The 21,426-nt window shown below is 35.5% G+C and overlaps 1 protein-coding gene across 1 annotated transcript in view; it reads left to right on the plus strand.

The window, feature by feature from the left end:
- slif (slimfast) overlaps positions 1-19,840 on the plus strand; it is a 33,729-nt gene extending 13,889 nt beyond the window's left edge. Inside the window, exons 6-15 of the mRNA XM_067122645.1 lie at positions 1,521-1,700; positions 1,814-1,938; positions 3,239-3,336; positions 3,527-3,666; positions 5,707-5,809; positions 14,772-14,828; positions 15,663-15,847; positions 17,524-17,690; positions 17,959-18,067; positions 19,455-19,840. Coding sequence (XP_066978746.1) covers positions 1,521-1,700; positions 1,814-1,938; positions 3,239-3,336; positions 3,527-3,666; positions 5,707-5,809; positions 14,772-14,828; positions 15,663-15,847; positions 17,524-17,690; positions 17,959-18,067; positions 19,455-19,654 — 1,364 coding nt within the window. The 3' untranslated portion in view covers positions 19,655-19,840. The remainder of the gene's footprint in view (positions 1-1,520; positions 1,701-1,813; positions 1,939-3,238; positions 3,337-3,526; positions 3,667-5,706; positions 5,810-14,771; positions 14,829-15,662; positions 15,848-17,523; positions 17,691-17,958; positions 18,068-19,454) is intronic.
- The last annotated feature ends 1,586 nt before the right edge of the window (positions 19,841-21,426 follow it).

A 21,426-nucleotide genomic window follows, 5' to 3' on the forward strand; every position in this document is an offset into this window, starting at 1 on the left:
TCCACCTTTAGTTGTTATGCACTTTTGTAAAGAAAATCATATGCTTAATTAACATTTTGCAATCCTGAACATCTGTGCAACCATATGTTAAATTTGATACATAGTATTGCATTCACCCTTACACTGCTTTCACAGTATCTACTCAACTACATTCCCAACTTCACTTCCTAACTAGTTACCATAAGTTTGGCTTTGCTTTTAGTGATTTTAAATCCTTTTTTTAGTTCACTACTCCGTGTTTTAAATATATTTAAGACTCTTTCCTCTGATTCTGCTGTAATGCCAGGTCATCTGCGTAATGAAACTCCAAGGCCTTCTTTTCAACACTTCTTTGTAGTTTCATCTATTGCTATGACGAGCAACTAAGAACTCAGTGCTGATCCTTGATGGCCACGAACCCTTATCTCCAATTCTATTGAATAACCTACCTCCACCTTCACTCCAGATCTTGTGTTAGGATAAGTAGCATCATTTGCTTTTGAGCCTTTCCAGTAGCCATCTAATTGCTTATCAGATACTCTTTTCAGTGCGCTTTCAAGGTCTACTAATGTAATTGTAATATAACCTCTCCACTTTGCATGGTATTTCTCCAGTAGTTGCCTCATTATAAAGATTTCCTGTCATGTAGATTTTTTTGGCATAAAGCCAAATGGACAGTTTTTTATTTTAACAATTTTTATCAGTGGTTCCCACAGTGCCTTCTCTGATACTTAGCCTATGTGGTATGCTCAAGCAAGTCTATTCCTCTATATTTTTCAAACTAGTGGATTGTAGTTGTATTAATTTTCCCACTTCTTATCTTAACTGTTTATAATCATGGTAAAGCATTTTCAGGTCAGCTTACCAGTGACTAGTTCTCTGGCTGTTTATGATAAATTGCTTGTTAATCCTGATGGTCCTGGAACGTATCCATTTTACTATTATCTAATTGCACTCCAAATCTCTTTATACATCTCAGATCAGTTTGGTTTTTCTGTCATGTCAGCATCCTTCATATCATACGTATTCTGTTTGTTCTGTACACTTTAAAAATGCTTCCATTTCATCATTACAAAAATTTTTTGTCAGAAGAGTTAGTTTTAATATTTTTATTTATTTCACATGTAATGAGAAACTTTACTACATTTCTGTTTTTGCGGATACAGTATACAATGTGTTTCATATATGTAGTTCATAGAAACCATTTTGTGTGTTACTGTTTTCTGAAAGTTTACGTTAGCTATTATAATACAGTAATTAAACAAACCCCAATCTCTGTCAGTCTGTTGCATCTCTGTTTCAAGCATAAGCATACATTATTTCAAAAATATGGATACACACACACATAATACAAGAATTATGGAAGATACCAACTACAGTATGTATTGTATTTTATATGTGCAGCTGCTGTTTTGCAATAGATTATTTTCTCATATTTTTTTATGTATAATATAATCATTTGAATCTATTCTTTCCTCTGATCGAGGATATATATGTGTGTTTTAATTATACAGTATGCTCTATTGGGATGCATTTTTCAGCAAATGGTGAAAACTGGGCATTAACACCTGAAGCCCTGAATGAAACATGTTCAGAAGACAACAATCGAGGACGTGGTTGGGGCAAAGGAGGTTTTGCTCCATATGGGTTTGCTGGCATCATGCAAGGTGCTGCCACTTGCTTCTTTGGATTTGTGGGCTTTGATTGCATAGCTACGACAGGTGAGTTCAAATCAATTTTTAAAATCAGTTTTATATTTAAAATATGGCATTTCATCAGGATTGTTAGTTTCAGAGTGCTTTGAATTGAGGAGAATGTTTTTATTTCTTCACAGGGGAAGAGGCAATCAGACCAGAGCGTAGTATTCCTTTGTCTATAGGCCTGTCATTATTCTTTGTGTTTTTAGCGTACTTTGGTATGTCATCTACAATCACCCTAGCACTACCCTATTGCAAACAGGTGAGTTACTTTCTTTTTTAAAGTTATTTTATCAGATGAAGACATAATTGGTATTAGGTTAATTCAGTGTTCTTATTGAAGCCATGACATCCATAAGGTTGTCATTTGCATGTTCATTTGTAACTGTACAAAATACTGATTGCATGCATCCTTGCACCAGTGATTGATATATTTTAACTTATTGTTAGAAAAATGTTTCAAAGAGGTTGTAGTTTGCATGTTCTGTAGTAAGATTTACAGGATCTTTATGATTGTAAGAACTGGTATTTTATGCTCCCTTTACTGTAATCCATTCAGGGGTTTGCATATTTCAAAGTTGATACTGTATGTAATAGAATTTTATTTGTTCTCATTTTCTAGATTTTTACTTTGAAGTTTTTCTAGGTTTTTACTTTGAAGTTTTCTAGAGTTAGTCTGAATATCCATGATCCTCAAAGTCAGTAACTTAAACTTTTGGGGTGACAACAGTTTGGCCCAAAAGGTGTAATTGATGGGTGGTTTGCTATTTAATAACATTGATATAAAACTGATATGAAGATCATCGGTTGATAGGTTTAGTATATCACTTGAATTTCTTGTAAATAAAGGTGCATGTGTAATTAGACTGCATCCAGACTTGCCCAGTTGAACTGGACTTCGTCATCATGCTGAGCTCTATGCAATAAAAGAAGTCATACAAACAAAATAAATTAGTCTTATGGCAAGCATTTAAATTTAATTACTTCTTGTAGAATGATTGTTTAAGGAGTAGGAAAATGTTAATTTTGTAGGATAGTGAACAAATACTAATACAAAGATCTACTACTGTACTGCAGTACAGTATTTCAAATTGTTTTTGTCAGCTAGGTACAGTAATTATAAGTAATCTTTTTATGATTTGTTATTCAACTCTGTTACCTTGGCCGTCTCACAAAACTTAACATAATGTTCTACTTTTATATTTTTTCAGCATCCAATATATGGTATTATTAGTCTGTTCTTCAGAGATAGGGTCTGTGCTGAACTTTGCCTCTTAAAGTGAGCAGATGGGTTAAATTTGCTGATATCATGACTATGGTTGGGATGTCATTTCATATTTATACTAACGATCTTCAGCTTCATTGTTGAATTTCTGTACTGTACATTATCACAGCTTTCAAATACATAAATGTTTCTTCTGCCTAAATTGCTAATGGCTTTATAAGAATGGAAAGTATCAATTGAATTTGAGACTTATAGGAGTAATTTGATGTATAATTATCATTCATCTGTCAAGCTGCTTTGAATATCAGAAATTGTTCACAACGCTCTTGCATTTCAGGATGCAAATGCACCACTGGTTGCCATTTTTAATGATTTAGGTTGGGAAACATCAAAGTGGATTATTAGCATTGGTGCTCTCTTTGGATTTTCTGCAAGGTATGTTTGTTTACTGAAAATAGTGTTCATTAAAGAATTTGTCACAAGGTACTGCAGTCTCAAGAAATAATACTGACTATTAAAGGGATACTGTACTGTAATTTTTGAGCTTACAGTTTAGCATGAATGCTATAACCATCTTTTCAGTAGTGTGGCTCTTGGTGTAACATTTTTTATATTTTTTTTACAGTTTGTTTGGCATTTTGTTGCCTCTTCCTCGAGTTATATATGCCATGGCGGATGATGGGATACTTTTTCGTTCATTAGCAAAGATCAGTAAACGTTTCAAAACTCCAGCAGTTGCCACCATTGCCTCAGGGGTGTTTGCTGGTAAATATTTTTTATATTTTTATCATGTTTACATAGATAAATATAACAAACTTAATTCACTCACTGGACATTTGAAAATCATATCATTAATTGAGTCATGACATTTCCTGCTGACCATATGTTTGGTTTCTGATAAGTTATATTTATTGCTAGGGTACTGATTTTGATGTCATTCTGAAGGTGAATAGTTGTACTTAAATATAATATGTTCAGTGGAAAACATAAAAAATAAAAGATGAAAATGAGGAGTTGAAGGTAACCAAAAACAAAAATTTCTTTATTTTGCTGTAAAAATAGTTTGCCAAAAGTTATGTACTGTGCAGTAATAGAGAATGTATCATCACAACTCCATCAGTCATACTGTGCATGAATTCACAAACTTGAATGTTCCTAGACATGCTGTCTTTTGTCCTCCTGACAGAAGAAGAGCTGTTGTTCAGGCATGCACCTTTTCAACTCAGCATTAGGCACAGACTGCCTTCCGCAGTCTTCGGAACTCTATCAGAATCTCCCCAACTTATTAGCTAAGCAGTCTTGAAAAATTCAATCTTCTAGCGATTCATTGATAGTGTATTACATTCTCCTATACTGCATATTTTCATAACTAATCAATTTCTTCAACTTATCTTTTTTGGTAGCTTGCCTAATGGTTGTACTTTAATGGTGGGCAATCTTACAAATCAAGGAGGGATAAGTGAGCCACTGTGAACATGTATGGTTCTTCTGTGTCTTTTGTTCATCTCTGGATTTTTCTCTTTCTTGTTCAAGATGAAGGAGCAAAAGTCATCTAATGATGTAACTCTGCCTGCTGACCACTCACCTGTCTGCTTTTCGCATGAGGTTCTCATTGTATCTGCTGAGCCCAATGACCAAACTTCCTGGTTAACTTTGATCACTTTCTTGCGGCTTGATGGGTGTCTTCTCTTTCAGAGCTGCCTTTTCCGTACCTGCTCAATTCCTGCTTTTCTTGTCATGGATGTTATGGTATTAGAGAGTTTTTTATGCAGTTGCATATCATGTGGCAACTTTTGCTGTGCTTCACCTTCGATGGCTTCTCCAATGGGTCCCATGCTTGTGATGGTCTAAGCAGAGGTGCACACTTTTCTTAGGAGGAGTATTCTTAAGGAGAGTTCTTCCAGGGATCAAGACCGGCATAGTAAAAGATGCTCCAGCCACTCTAGGCACAGCTTTTCCAGCTGAGTCCACTGAACAATCTGGTCCAGTGAACATGATTGGTCCAGTGAACAGGATTGCATTCATGAGTCCAGTCGTTTGAAAGAGTCTTTCAAGTTGAACTCTTTGAAGGATGTAGCCAGGGCCCATGTTCTCCTTTTACCTTGTGTAGGGTTCCTGCAGTATAACTGTTTTCACAAATGGCTTCTTAACTCCCTCACACTCTTCTAGTAGTGTTCTGTCCTTTACAACAACAGCTGCTGTAGCCAGTAACACAAGAGACATCATTTGCAGTCACCTTTGATCTTCTTGACTCCTGTGATCCCAGATAGTAGATCAAGAGGTTCTCACTTGGCTACTCCCAAGAGTTCAACACTCCCTAAGGTAGATGAAACCTTCAGGTCTTCATTTGCTTTAGTTACACTTTTTTCCTGCAATAAGACCAGCTTTGACTCATCCTATAAATAGTGTTTGTTTTGTCAGACTTTACAAGGAGATGGTGTAAATAATTCAAGGAGAGATCTACTGATTGATTGTGCCAATGGGTACCCCTGTGACTCAACATTAATCCAATATACTTTGTGTCTAATTGTGATCATGTCCTTCTGTGCAAGAATGGAATATTAAAAGCCTTTTGTAATCATAATACGTGATAGTAAAAAGATGAAAGCAAAATAAAATACCAGACTGTGTCCATACACTCTATGGTGATTATAGTTCAGTTTCTAAATAATATATATCCCACAGAAAAGGAAATAATATAAGAAATAAAGTATGAAACCAATTCACCTAATGCAGTCATTTTTTTTAATGAAATAATTACAATAACGGAGTGGACGCTGATTAAATTTTATTTGATCTTTTCAGCTTTAATGGCTATGTTTTTTAACCTGGATACCTTAGTTGATATGATGAGCATTGGGACCCTGTTGGCATACACCATTGTGGCTCTGTCAGTTATGCTTCTGAGGTAAGTTTTGATTTTTTTTTTTACCACATATGAAAGATTGAATTCTCTCTTCAGTCTTACAGTAGTTGGACTGATCATTTAATATTTTTATTAATTAAGGTTATAGCCATAAATATTCACAGTAAATTACAAAAGTTCCATTGAAAAGCATTCATTTTCCCATCTCATTGCTGTACTGCTCGCCCCACAGACATATTCCCGGCTTTCTCTCCAGAGCTACATCTTCCTTGTTGGTGGTAGTGCATCATCATCATCCCCTGGTTTTCTCACTTCAGGTGGTTTGTGCTTCACAATGATTTGTATTTTTTTCAATAATATCTTTTCAGTGATGGCTTCCTTCACTTCCGGAAATCTTTTCTATCATACATCACTGTATGGCTTTGCTCTTTCATTCATATTTAATCATTTCCTTCCAAAGCTTTTTAGATATTTGTTGCTTTTACTAATATTTAGCTTGTAAGTTACTAATTCTTTGACAGTTTGGAATCTGATTGTACTCATTTGTCATCAGAATGTTGATAAAAGTTCAAGAGTGATTGATTGCACATCATATGGTGTGATAACTACTAATATTTTCAGGTAACAGATATTCTGCTAAGGGTTACTCTGTGTGTAGTTTGCTTCATTTGATATAGATAACTCTCCATTTACATAGGGGATACATTCATAAAGACATTATATAAATGGAAATTTTGTAAATAGATCATAATTTCCCCATAAGAATCATTGGTAATAAAGGGGTGTCTGCTGGTTAGGATCCAAGTCAGTGAGAACTCTCCCTTTGTGGGTTCTGATAAGAAAAATTATTACATAAACATCTTGAGTAACACAGAACATTGAAAGTAAAAGTTTCCACTGTCCATCATTATTGCCTTACCTTCATTTCCTTTGCCATCCTTCCAATTTGTGCTGCTGGCTCAGGTGACGACTCCACATTTTCCGTATGTACAAAACAGTTGTTTAATATGAGGGTTAAGTTCAGAGGCACAGGAATCTCTCCTTTTTTTACTAGGCACTGATAAGTGGGAAATTTTGCTCATGCTTCTTCTTACATGTGTTAATGTGAGGAATCATAGCCCAAGTTAAAGCAAAAATGTGTATGTAGAACTCATGTAAATGGAGAGATATCTATAATAATCTGTTTGTCATGGGCAGTTTTTCTATTCTAAACAGTCTTTGGAAGTTATTTTAAACCTTGAGAAAATTGACTGCTTTGCTATTCATTTTAAAAATTACTTAAATCAGACTTAAATCACAACACTAAAGTTAATATACTAGGTAAGGACTACATATAAATCAGCTGGTTAATTATGGAAAAGATAGTTTTTGTATAATCTATATAAATGTTTTAAACAAAACTACATAACTATTTCAGTACAAACCCATTACTTTACAGTAGCTGTACTGTGTCCACTCAAAATCCAGATGCTCCACAGAAGAAGAAGGAAAAAAATCCTCCAGTTCCACCTTGAAGTACATGCATCCAAGCTCCATGGCTCTCTGGTTGGAGACTGAGTCACTGTTTGTGTTTGCCTGTAAGTGCTTGTAGGAGCAAAGAGAATGTGAGGGGGAACAATTCTTGTCAAGTTATCAGTTTCTAGTGAAATAATTTCGACTGGCTTGACTTAAGCCTCACTGGAACAAACTTCATTTGAGAATCTTCCTATAAAAGCCTCCCCCCTCCGGGCCTTTGCTTTTATGTAATGTGTTACGTGAAATCCACACTTTTTATAGTCTAGAAATCCAAATAAGAACACAGAAAATTAATTTTTCTATAATGATTCTAACAAATTCCTCTCCGTCTCAAACTTCATTATCCTTCACTATTATGTCCTTGTAGTAAGAAAAAAAGGAAAAGTGTACCTTTGTTCATTTAGACATAGAATAGCCATCCTGAGATGACAGGTTTTTAGACAAAGGGGTTCTCACTGTACTTATCATTGTCACAGTCTTGATGAAAGTAAGAACATGATTTGTCTTTGCTGAGGCAAGGCCAGTTGGTATACTGATATATGCAGTAAAATTTCAGGAGACTAGGTATCCTAAGTGAAGGTTGTGTGTGTGATGAAATTAGGGCTGTTTCAACCACTGACTTTTAGTGGAATGTTTTGATATATCTACTTTATTGTGATACGCTACCTCTGGAGATTTCTCATCAGCCCCTCTTATATGCACTTCTGCATTCTGAACCATATGTATCATAACATCTTCACAGTTGGTCCCTTTATAGCTGCTAGTCAAATGTTTTTTATCCCATGAATGAAGATGACTATTTGAAAGGGTGGGTAGATGTAACAAGCTCATCATCCTCATATATCTCTGTTTAATAAGTCAAAACAGTGCACCCCATGACCCTATTACTAAATTGCCAGTTTAGCTATTTACTCCTTATTAATCCTCTGAAATTTTGGGTGCTATACAATCTTTCTTTAAAACTTCTTTGGCTCCACCAGGCCTTGGTGTTAATTATGCAGCAGCTTTAGAAGCTTTCCCACCTTAATAGCTATACAGTTTAATGTAATGTTATGGGTTTGTGATGAAACAAATACAATTTTTTAAAAGCAAAGTTAATATTTTTTATTGTAAACCCATAACTTACTAGGAATTACTCCCCTCCCAACCCTTCTGCCCAGACAATGCAAACAGTAACTCAGCCTGCCACCTGAATGTCAGTGAACCCTGGATGGATAAACTGCCAGGTGGAACCAGAGGATTTCTTCATGTTTAATGCGGACTGTCTGGAAGTTGTGTGAACACGTAAGGCTTGTGTAAAGTGATGGGTTTGTATTAAAAAGTAATTTGATTGGGAAAATAATTACTTTATTTTTTGTGACTGTTATATTCTAGGTACCTGTTTATAACCATTACCAGGCATCTTTTAACTTTCCTTAAAGTACTTCTTTAAAGCCTTTACATTTGAGGTATGTAAAACTACTGATGAATGTCCTTTACATAATTTGTTTGAAAGTGCTACTTTTAAAGATGGCATACAGTGTATGACCTGCAGTATTTTCTAGCTGCTTCCTTTTTATATAAGCTGCGCAAAAGTGGACATTCAGCTGTTTCTACCTCTTTTGGCATAGGGAAATAAAAATCTGCATGTTTAAATTCTTTAAATTCTACTTTTATTAACTTCTCAACTGATGGATTATGTAAAACTTTGTTTATAATATGTAGGTAATAATTAATGTTATGCCTAACCATTACAGTCTTTTGAAAATTATGGTAATGCATGGTTTCTTACATGTATCTGATGCCCCAAACACATTATTTCAACAGTCAGTGAAGAACTCTTTCAGATTGAGAGATACATGTGCCTAGAGAACATTGTTTGTGGTCTTTTATTATTACCTGAGAGGAGCAAGTCTGTTGGAAAGTGAATACTGACAAATGTAAAAAATCTTTGAATGTATCACTAGATTGCATGAAATTCATGAAAATACATTTCATTCCTTTCAAATAATAATAATGCCATTGGTTGAAAGAGATTGCCAGTTAAATTTACTTTGCTGAGCATCATGGGGAGAAAATAATAAATACAGTGAACCCTCGCTACTTCGCGGTTCGACTATCGCGGATTCACGACTTCGCGGATTTTTTCCATTACGTATGTATATTATAAGAGAAAATATATAGCGGATTTTCCGGAAATTTCAAAAACAGTCGCGATATATGAAGACCCAAATATTTCATTAATTCCATTAATAATTATTAATATCTGCTAGTACTGTTGGTTCATTGCATTATGACATATAATTCAGTACAAAATGAAGTTAAACAAAAAGAGAATGTGATCATACGATAATTCATTATAGTACTAGTAAAATTAAACTGAACATTGTCATATTTGAATGGTGTAAGGCTGCTGATGGCTACATATATACTAATTATAAAATACAAATGTAATGAATGTGCATCTTTTCCATGAATCTTTTGTACTGCATCCAATAATATTGTTTGTTGCAAAAATCACATCTCGAATAAACCTATACTACTACAACAAAAAAAGCATAAAATAGTGTAAAGTATATTTGAATTTGAAACTAGCATGTAAGATGGGCTGTGATTGGTTCCATTGGTGATAGATGACGAATCAGCTCCCAAGTTTTGTAATCTCGCCTGTGATTGGTGTTTTGACCGTTTCTCCGACCCGCAGCAGCTTCCCTTGTCTCTGACCCGCAGCATCTTCTCGCCGCCACTTCGTTTCCGCTCTCTCGGTAGATAGATGCTGTTTACATTACCAGTGCTGTGCGTGACAGTGTGTGTTTGAAGTTGAACTTTTTTAACTTTGTTTAACCCTACAATGGCTCCCAAGCGTTCTGCTTCTGCTAAGGCTGGTACTGAGCCTAAACGCCAACGGAAAATGATGACGATTGCTGAGAAGGTGACACTTCTCGATATGTTGAAGGAAGGGGAGAAGTTCGCGCGTGGCCCGCCATTTTGGAGTGAACGAATCCACCATTCGCTACATTAAGAAGGATGAGGCGAAGATTAGGAAGACGGCTGCCATCACCTTTAGCCTAGATGAACCTCAAGCAGGGACATCCACTGATTCCCAGCCTCAGACACGACGTTTTACCGCCAGCAAAGGATGGTTCGCCAAGTTTCAGAAACGCTTCGCCTGAAAAGCGTTTCCCTGCATGGCGAGGCTGCTTCTGCTGACACGGTCGCTGCTGAAACTTACGCCGAATGAGACGTTCAAGAATATTATCGCTGAAGGTGGATACAAGCCTGAACAAGTCTTTAATATGGACGAGATGGGTTTGTTTTGGAAGAGAATGCCATCGCGAACTTTCCTGTTCAAAGAAGAAGCCAAAGCCTCTGGCTTTAAAGCATTCAAAGATCGTGTTACCCTCGTGATGTGTGGCAATGCTGCGGGATTTTTGCTAAAGCCAGGGCTTATTTATAAGTTGAAAAACCCTCGTGCTGTGAAAAATAAAAATAAGAATCTCCTTCCCGTGTATTGGATGCATAATCCAAAAGCATGGATTACAAAGATGCTGACCTCCAACTGGTTCCACCAGTGTTTTATCCCATAAGTCAGTAAATATCTCTTAGAGAAGGGCTTGCCATTTAAGATCCTTCTCCTGTTGGATAACGCTGCGCTGGTGGACACGCGACTGGTCTTTCGCATGAGGGCATTCAGGTTGAGTTCCTGCCACCCAACACAACGTCCTTAATTCAACCAATGGACCAGGGGGTTATCAGGGCGTTCAAGGCCCTCTACACGAAGAATACCTTGGTGGACCTCGTTGCGTGTGTGGATGCCGCCCAAGAAGATGAGGATGAAACATTCAATTTGAAGGCGTACTGGCGGCAGTACACAATTGCCACGTGCCTTCAGAACATCCAGAAGGCACTGCAAGAAATGAAACCTGCTACCGTTAACGCGAGCTGGAGGAAGTTGTGGTCGAGATTGTTTACGACGGCGAGGGGATTTACGCCTGCCGAGATTCAACACTCTGCAGTACGGAAATCTGTGCAGTTGGCTGCGATAATTGGAGGTGACGGGTTTGGCGACATGACGACGGAAGACGTTGACGAGTTGTTGGACTGCCATTCCCAGCCGCTAACTGACGCAGACCTCGAAGACCTGACAAAATCAGCCAGTGAGGAAGAAAATGAACCACAGGAAGAGACCCAAGAAGTTGTTGAAGAAACAGGCTTAACATTAGAATGGCTTGCCAAGCTCTGCAACCTAGCGAAGGAGCTGAAAGAATTGTCACAAGAATGGGACGAGGATATGGTTCATTCTCTGCAGTTCTGCAACAAAATCGATGAAGACATGACTCCCTACAGGATGCTCTTCGATCGTAAAAAGAAGCAGCGGCAGCAACTTCCGATCACAATGTTCTTCCAGCCTCGCCAAAAAGAGCCAGTTCCTCCTGCTACTATGCCTTCGGAAGAAATTGAAGAAGTGTCCCAGGAAGAAGTTGAAGAGGTGTCCCAGGAAAAGACACCTCAGTCTGAAGAGACGTAAAATACAATCATTGGCTGCACAGTAGAAGACATCATCAGCTTCATCATCATCATTTCTACTGTGCAGCAAATTCATCGCCATCATCATTCAAGTTTTTCTTCAACTTCTTTCATGGTGGGTACAGTAACAATCTTTATTTCTTTATATACTTTAATATTCTAACATTTTAATATTAGTGCCTGTTTTAGATTAGGTACTGTACATGCATTAAGTGTTCTGTACATTAAAGGGTGGTTTGTTAACAGTACATATGAGGAGGGCTTTATTGTAACTTCCAACTCTATCGTGGTGAGTAAAATACTGTACAATTGTACAGTACGCACCATAACAATCTTTTTATTTTTTATGTTCACTTACTGTTTTATTGCTTATCATTTGTGCCTGTGTACTGTATGTACGTATTGTAGATATCTGTACATTACTGTAAAGGGTGGTTTGTTAACAGTACTATGTAAAGGGAGGGTTTTAAAAGTCTGAATACATGTTAAATAAATACTGTAAATATGGTGTCCCTACTTCGCGGATTTTCAGCTATCACGGTCAGTTCTGGAACCTATCTACCGCGATAAACGAGGGTTCACTGTACAGTAATGTGACTTGCGATATAAGCATCATATACATGAGGATTTGAAAAAATCATCTGTTGAAGAAAAAAATGTGATTTGGTCTTTAAATCATCATAGTTTATTTTGATCTTTTATAAATAAACCGCTTATGAGGATGAAAATACATAATCATTTGGAACATGGAATTAATGTTAAAGTATGAAGGAAAGCGTTTATATTAGAGTATAGTCTACTCAGTATTTTTTTACTTAAACAGTAATAAGCTGTGTATATGTTTTTAGTTTTCAGGGTTATGTTGTTGCTCTTTCTTTTTAATATTAAGACAGTCCTCGCTTATCGGTGGCGTCGGTTATCAGCGTTTCGGTTTTACGGCGCTTGACAAACGATGTTGTTAACCAGATTTTCGGCAACAGTAAGTGATTTTCGGCGTCGGTAAGCAGTTTATCGGTGCTGGCAAGTAGTTTATTGGTGTCGGCAAGCAGTTTATCAGCATCGGCAAGTGATTTTCAGCAACGGTGAGTGATTTTCGGCGTCGGCAAGCAGTTTATCAGCATTGGCAAGTACGTAGTGTATTGGCATCAGCAAGCAGTTTATAGGTGTCGGCAAGCAGTTTATTGGCGTTTGCAAGCAGTTTATTGGCGTTGGCAAGTGATTTTTGGCAACGGCAAGTGGTTCATCAGCATTGGTAAGTGGTTTTCGGCGTCGGCAAGCAGTTTATCGGCATTGGGAAGCAGTTTTTGGTGTCGGCAAGCGGTTTATCGGTGTTGGCAAATAGTTTATCAGCGTTGGCAGGCGGTTTATCAGTGCCAAGAAGCAGTTAACGGTGCCGATAAGCGGTTTATTGGCGCTTATGACGTTGTAAATGCCATTTATTACCATAATTATCTGCGATTTTTGGTTATCAGCACTTGGCCGGGAACAGAACCCCACTGTTAACCGGGGACTGCCTAGAAATTTTTAGGGAAAATATAATTTATTAGGACACAGATCTCCAAGAAACAAATTAAGCAGATAAGGAGGAAGTTTCTAGATGTACATTAGGCGATACCTGAATCCATTTGATTATAGATTGAAGATGGAGAATAGATGAAGCAGGATATTGGTTAGAAAACAGGGTAAATAACTGAAAGCAGTGTTGTCATAATGGATACCTCTGGTGGGTGTTGGATTCTCTGCTCCTCCTTATCTACACAAATTTTTGTGAGTTGGCTAACAGAATTAGTAAGTTTGCTAATGGCACAAAAATGGAAAAAATTGCTGATAATGACTCAGCAATAAGGTAGATGTAATATTCTGTGAAACAGCTGATGCAAGTTTAGATGAATGCAATCATACACGTAGGTCATAGAAAAGATTGCCAAGTATGAACCACTTAGCAAGGAGATACAGAGTTACCATCAAGAGAAAGTTGGAGATACTTCATTATCACAGGTGACTTACAACCCCCTAAGGAGTATAAAGAAGTTAAAAAGAACACAGTAGTTTACCTAATTTCCACAGCCCGTATCTTTCTTTTTATTTTTTGTCAGAAAGTCTTAGTTTATTTTTTGGGGCTGTTTGGTATGAGAATTTTTAAATATCATTAGTGTTGTCTGGTAAGGGCTGGCATATCCTGTATTGCTCACATTTTTCTGTATCAATATTGCAGTTAGCTTGATCTCTACTTTCCGGAGAATTATTTGTAATGAAATCTTTATCAAGCCCTTTATGAGAACTATTAAGTTTACTTTGTTGATATCTCTTATGTTTGAAGTGTTGAGAATAGCTATTACACATAGTTTTATCATCCAGAACAAGGTATTTGGTAAAGGGGTATGCTTTTTGAATATTGTTGATAGCTTTTATTTACAAAACTGATATGTTATAATTTCCCAGAATTGTGATGATGTGGTTTTATGATTTTTGCTTTCTGTTCTTGTTAAGTGTGTTGTAGAAACTGGGTACTGGGATTAAGTTGATGAGATTATAAGGACTATTTCCTTCCCATGAAGATCTTTTTCATGCTTAGTGAAACAAGTACAGTTTTTTTGAAGATTAAAAAGATATTCTTTTTGGCAGTTTCAGTATTTAGCTATTGAAATACAGCTTTGTACGTATGCTGTTACAAAAATGTTATAATTCAGTCAGAAATAGTTTTTTGTTACTTTACCTTTAATAGATGCTGTACTCTTATTTTGGGTAATTGCTATGTATTCGGTAAAATATTTACTCTGTAAATAGAAAACAGTTTCTACTGCAATACTAAAGTCATACTGGTATTTAAATAAGATTTTTGGCTTATTTTTAGTTGTAAACTAAGAGAAGAGCTGTAAACTTAATGCCACTTTTAATTACTTGATATTTATATTCAATAAAACTTAATAGCCGTTATTGATTATGCATGCTCTTTGTACAATTTTGCTTACATCCATTCCAGGTATTCAAATGTTGAAATGCGTGATTGGAAATCCCAATACACTCTGCTTGAATCTTCGTAAGTAAGATCGGTATTTTTTGCTTTTTGTTTTGAAATATTCAGTTTTTATTGTTCTGTAAGAATTGCCCACGTAAACCTGCCATTTCTTCTTTCATCAGTCTATATATTTTAGTACATTTTGCATCCCATCCAGTCAGTCATTGATTTCTTGATGTCCCTCCCTACCTTCCCACAACATCTGAATTAGTGTTTGCTCTGCTCTCAACTCAGGTGGAAAAGAAAAGAGAGAAGCCCCATTCAAAATAAGCAGACAGCAGATTTCTGAGGACTATCAGAGAATGTGGAAATCAGCTCTTGCTAATAATGGTATCATTAAGGAAATGTATAATTGAATGAGATGGGGAGTCATTTTAAGTAAGAAGCTTTTTGTCTCATTGAATCTAAATGGAAACTATTTATGGCAAAGAAAAGCAAATGGCTTATTGATTACACTCAACTGTCAGTCCTTGTGTGATGGCTAGCTTTTATGCTAAAACATTCTTATGCTCAAGAACTTCTTGTTGACTGACCCTAGAGGCTTCTTGGCAAGAGGCCTGATGGAATCAGTCAACAAGTACAGTAAATGGATGTGTTTGTGCTGGTAAATAGTTTAGATAATATTGATTAGATATACAAGTACAGTAGTTTCTTTGGACTGTACTGGCAGAATAACAGGGTATCAGTAATAGAGCTTTGAACCTTTTTTCAGATGTATAGTATGGTTTGTCAGGGGTTTTACCTCTGACCATAAATGCTGTTCCTTTAAACATTGATATATGCAAATTAAGCAATAGGGATACAGTAATTTGAGTTTTCACAAGAATTGATCTTACATTTTTTCTTTGCAAGCAGATATGCAGATGATGATGACTCAGAACCGAGAGGCTTGCTTGATTCAGGAGAAGCATTTATTGTCTGTAACCATAGTTCTGTTTACACTGCCAAAGACTATTGTCATCAGCTCTTCAATATAAAATGTGTTAGTGAGCCTACTGATTTGAGTGCTTCACTAGTTAGCTATGCTACACTAGTATTTTGTAAGTAGAGAGTATTTCTGTACTGTAATGAGTATTTATTATACAGTATCTTAATTTTTGAATGCTTTGTAAGTTCATTCTCTTGAATAGAACTGTTTGGGCTGTATCAGAGTATGTGTAGCAATGAAATTGCCTCTCACAGCTTAAAAGAAAAGAAGATAGTTGACATATTTTTTGTTGGATTATGGCTCCAGTTTTTTTCAATTGTTCACGGTAATCCCATAGTCATTGAGGCTTACTGAATGATTTGATATAAACCAGTTTCAGCTTTACTCTGTTGATCAATAAGAAATGAAAAAATATTATGCACAAATGATTAGGCTAAGTAATTTTTGCTACTCTTAGATTTTAGTTTCTATCTTACCAAGTTAAAGTAAGTTTCAGGTTTTCAGAGAGGAAACAACTAAAACATCTGAGTAAATTAGTAACATTGTATTTAAATGTTTTTATACAAATGCAGAATTTTTTAAAGGAGTTCAAATCCCCTAGATTGAGAGTTATGAAGGCTTGTTATTATTATACAGTAGACAGTATAAACTCCTAGGTTTGATGGCTCTTATTTCAAGGCAACTTCTTAATATAGAGATAACAAACAGTATTCTTACATGCCATAACATAATATTATAAGTTTCATATAGTTAAACCTATGTGGCACAAAGGCTCCCAGTGTAATCTGTACTGAGGGCTTCAGATCTTCCACTGGTGTCACTTTTTTCTTATACAAACTCATTAATTTTACATAAGCTGAACACTGGTCCAAAATGTTCCCCAGATCACTGATCTTTCGTGTTTCATGCAAAAACAAGTAATTTCAGTACACATGAGCCCACTGGCTCCTCAGGAATGTATTAAGTAATAGCCTTATGTTTTTCTGAAATTTGGTGCAAATTAGTGAATCCTGATGTGGGTAAATTGCTTGAAAATCAGCCCATTTAGCACAGTTGTTAAAAAAATATAATTCTCAGTAGATCAGTTACTAGCACAAAAGTTGGTGGTTCAGCTACAACACAGAGAACTGAAAGTTGGTTGTTCACCCTATAAAACAAAGAGCTGAAAATCTAGTGTTTAGCCTATGACATAAGAACTGAAAATTGGCTGTTTAGCATATGACAGAACTGAAAGATGGTTGTACTGCCTATAATACAAAAAATTAAAATCTTTATGTGTATATACACAAAAGTCTTATAACTCAGGAGGGGCATAACTGCACTGCTATGGCAATGACATGAAGAAAATATTGTTTGTTTTTCCATAAAAAACCTTCATAACTCCATTTACCATCTAGTATGAATGTCCTTTTCATCTGAGTCATAATATGGGAAATGTCTGTTCAGTCAAATTTCCATTAATTTTTGCATACCAATCTCCTGAAGTCATTCCTTGTGTTGTCTGAACTTGAGCAAAAAATGTGAGATTGGAGGGTAGGCACTTCCTCTACATTGGTGGGTTCTGTATTAAAAAGGTAAATTTAATTTTTAAATATTTCTGCTCTATACAACGCCATCAATATACAGTATTCTCTATAGCTAGACAGGAAGGCTCCTTGTGTCGAACTTAAGAGTGCAAGACGTACAAAGTAATGAATATTTTTAGTATAATTACTTTTAATGCTTAGAAAAGAGCATTTATGGTTCAGAAGTTATGGAGCGCTGATGTTTGATGTATTTTTTTTTCAGGTGTTCTCTCTGGTATTCTTAGCATGTTGCTGGTGATACTTCAGAAAAGTTTGTCTGATGGTGAATCTGGTGCAATTGCCAGTGTTACAGTTATGGGTGTTTTGACCTTTGTTAATGTAGTGGTCATTGCTCGCCAACCACAGTCCAAGAAGCAACTTGCATTTAAGGTAAGGAGTTGAAGGTGCAAAACAGATAACGAATTATCAATTCAAACATAACATTTCTGTGACTGTCAACAAAAAATGTTTGTACTGTATTAGTTTTAGTGAAAAAAAACAGCAACTGCACTTTCTTCTCTTACCATAATTTTTTGGAAATACCAAAGTCCCCCATTACTAGTCTTCTAGTAAAGCATAATGTATGTTTAGGTGTAATTTTTACAAACTAAACCTATTTACATTGGATATTACACACATATTTTTAATCATTCTTCAGGTACCGTTAGTGCCTTGGATCCCTGCTGTCAGTTCCATCATTAACTTATACTTAATGTTTAATTTGTCATCTGGTACTTGGATTAGATTTGCCATTTGGATGGCCGTAGGTAAGTTGTATTAATTTTGCACCATCATTTGTATTATGCTTGCAATTACAGTATACCTTTGCAGAAATATGATGTAACTTTTGAAACATAAGAACAACCATTATATAATTACTGCATACTTTACTGTTTCCACGAACACTCCTAATCTAACTTTCATAAAGAATTGGTCTTTAGTTGTACTGCATAACATATCCCTGCATTGTGCATGATTATCATTGGCATTACCACAAAATCTAGATCCAATTTCCCATACAGTGCCGTTTGTGAGATGCACTATGTTAGGGGACATGAGGATAATTTGTGCTTTAAAAACGCTGCTCCTAGACCCATTGAAATTTTGTACGAGCATTGCAACAAGAACATATGAATGTTCTCCCACAAAGTGTTTGGTAGAGGATGCAGGAGAGATTCCTGTAGAGATTAATTTCCAAACCATATTGCTTCCCGCCCAGCTGGTTTAAGAGATCTCCGCCTTCCCTGACCAGCCATATCTGTTACCTTTTAGAGTAAAATTGATTTTAAATAGATTAGGTAACCAAGTTGGAAAATTACAAGAAGCACTGCATTTGACATATTAAGGTAGAACACTCAGCACAACAGTATGACTTAAGATTTTATTTATGAGTTCCACTGTAGAGGCTGGTAGCTGTCAAGCCCATGGATGTCAAGATTCTGACCTTAGAGGTCTTCATATGTCTTCATGTGCAGTCATGGCTGTCACAGTAACAAGAATCATGATCAGAAGCTTCTTTCCCACAATTAACTGACAGCGGTCATCAGCAGTAACTTTTTTATGACCTTTTGCATAATTTAGTGGCAATGGCATCTCTCTTTGCTGTAGAACCTGTTTGGGGGTTGTAACACAGTTGGTTTTTGGAATGTTCCTGTAATAACTACCATCCTGTTGTCTGTTCTCACATGGTCCTCAGCTTCATGATATTCAGGAAGAGTACTGCTCCCAGCCAACCAGTTTGTACATCAACCATCTTTTTGGATACGATGTTGATGAGATTTTGCCCTTGACGTCCTTTCAGTGGCACTCTATAAGCATAAAATTAGCAGTGGTTTCTTGTTTGGCTCTCATGTTCTTGGGTTAGACCCAGCAACCTGTGATTTACTGGGAATTTCGTCTGGGTTTCAGTTGTACTTGGCCTGACTTTAGTGAAATGCCCCTACCACTAACCACCACCTATGATGTGGTGGTATCTAAGTTTACATAAAGCTGAATGGCCATGAAACCAGTAGGGAACATGATCCTTAGGTTTTATTGTGTTTTGAGTACAGTAGTTAGATTATTATTCAGCTCTTATTCAAATTCATATGAAAGACTATACTTGGCATATTTTAACTCACCATTTTATTGATTATGAATTACATTTTCTCACAGGCATTCTCCAGTACTTTGGCTACAGTATCCACAACAGCTCAGAGGAATACCAGATGCAAGGAGAGCGACCCCCAAGTTTAAACTTCCATAGAGAGGATTTGAAAAATATTGGGACTATATTTGATTCAGATTCAGAAGATGAATTATTTGTACAGCATACTCCAGACAAAAATTATACTGCAAGTCCTTTTAATCTGTGAGGGTTTCTGCATTTCATTAATAGTTAACAGTAGCTTTATTTTTATACATATGTGCATATCTTGATAATTATTCTGTTGTAAAGAAGCTTATTGGTATTTATCAGAAGAAGGCATATCTATTATCTCTTTTATATTAATGGACTTTTATATTTAGAAAATGATCTCAGAGTGGTTTTTGCCTTAAAATTTTTAACCATTTTGTGGATATGAATGGGAATATTTATGTAAAGTGAGGAGATATTAATGGAATTTTAGTCCCTAGAATGTGTATATCTTTCTTTGACATATCAATCAGTTTTCTTGAGAAATTACTTGAATTACACATTTACTTCTATATATATATATATATATATATATATATATATATATATATATATATATATATATATATATATATATATATATATATATATATATATATATATATATATATATGTATATGTATATGTATATGTATATGTATATGTATATGTATATGTATATGTATATGTGTATATATATATATATATATATATATATATATATATATATATATATATATATATATATATATATATATATATATATATATATATATATATATATATATATATATATATATATATATATATATATATATATATATATATATATATATATATATATATATATATATATATATATATATATATATATATATATATATATATATATATATATATCTACCATAGTAAGATTTTGGTTTAGGTTCCACTAGCTTTGGTTCCATGTTTCTAGACCTAGTGTAGCATCTTAAGGTGGGTGGTTAAGGTCTAGATTCTGCAGGCTTTTTGACCTGAAAGTGCATTGTTTGGAAACTGCTTAGAGCTGGATTTCAGTACTTGATACCACCATAAATAATAATTGGTTTGTTCAAGAAATCCATTAGTATTGGTTCTGAAGGGCAAAGGTGCTCCAGTAGGTATCATGAATATTTGCCCCCCCAAAGTGTGCATAATTCCTAAATAGGTTATTTGAGAGACTATTTTTCCATTTAAGCTGATTGATAGTTGGAGCAAAAACATATTTGTTTACTTAGGCTAAAAATATAATTTTTACTTTTGATAAGTCAGCATTTGTAAGGAAAGTAATATGACCATAGGTAGCAATGATGAGTGATGGATAAAAGCTGTTCAGTATAGCTCAAATCTTTCATGTTAGCAGCAACATAGCAATTAATAAGAATAACACAGCAGCAACATAGCAGTCAATAAGAATAACACAAGTCAACAAGTGACAGCCACAATGAGTTAGACACAACCATTAATTATTGAAAGCCCACCTAAACAAGTGATCAAGTATCCTGGTACTCTCCTGTGATGATTTTGACAACTTTAAGAAAACGTGTATTTATAGCACCTGAACTCATTGGATGTTTTAGGGTTCTGCACTCTGTTAATAAGTGGCAAAATCCAATAAGTAATGAAAACCTTTCAGTATAGCTTACACTGGAATATTCAGGATATCCCACAGCCAAAATGTAAAGCCAATAAAGCATTTCCATACAATTTCACATATTGACTTTCAGAGTGTTATTCGCAAAATACATAACTTTTAAAAAGATATCCTGTCTAAAAGTCATCATAATAATGTAGATGTAAAAGTCCCACTTACAAGGTTCGAGAAACTTACAACATGCATAAATCATACATAAAACTTGCATATACTTTTTATTGTTGTTTAGTTTTTGTTAACATCTCAGTACAAAGCATTTTATACAAAAGACTTTTTTTAAGAGGGAGAGAGAGAGAGAG

Source organism: Macrobrachium rosenbergii, chromosome 20 (genome assembly GCF_040412425.1).
Source record: "Macrobrachium rosenbergii isolate ZJJX-2024 chromosome 20, ASM4041242v1, whole genome shotgun sequence".
Lineage (NCBI taxonomy): Eukaryota > Metazoa > Arthropoda > Malacostraca > Decapoda > Palaemonidae > Macrobrachium > Macrobrachium rosenbergii.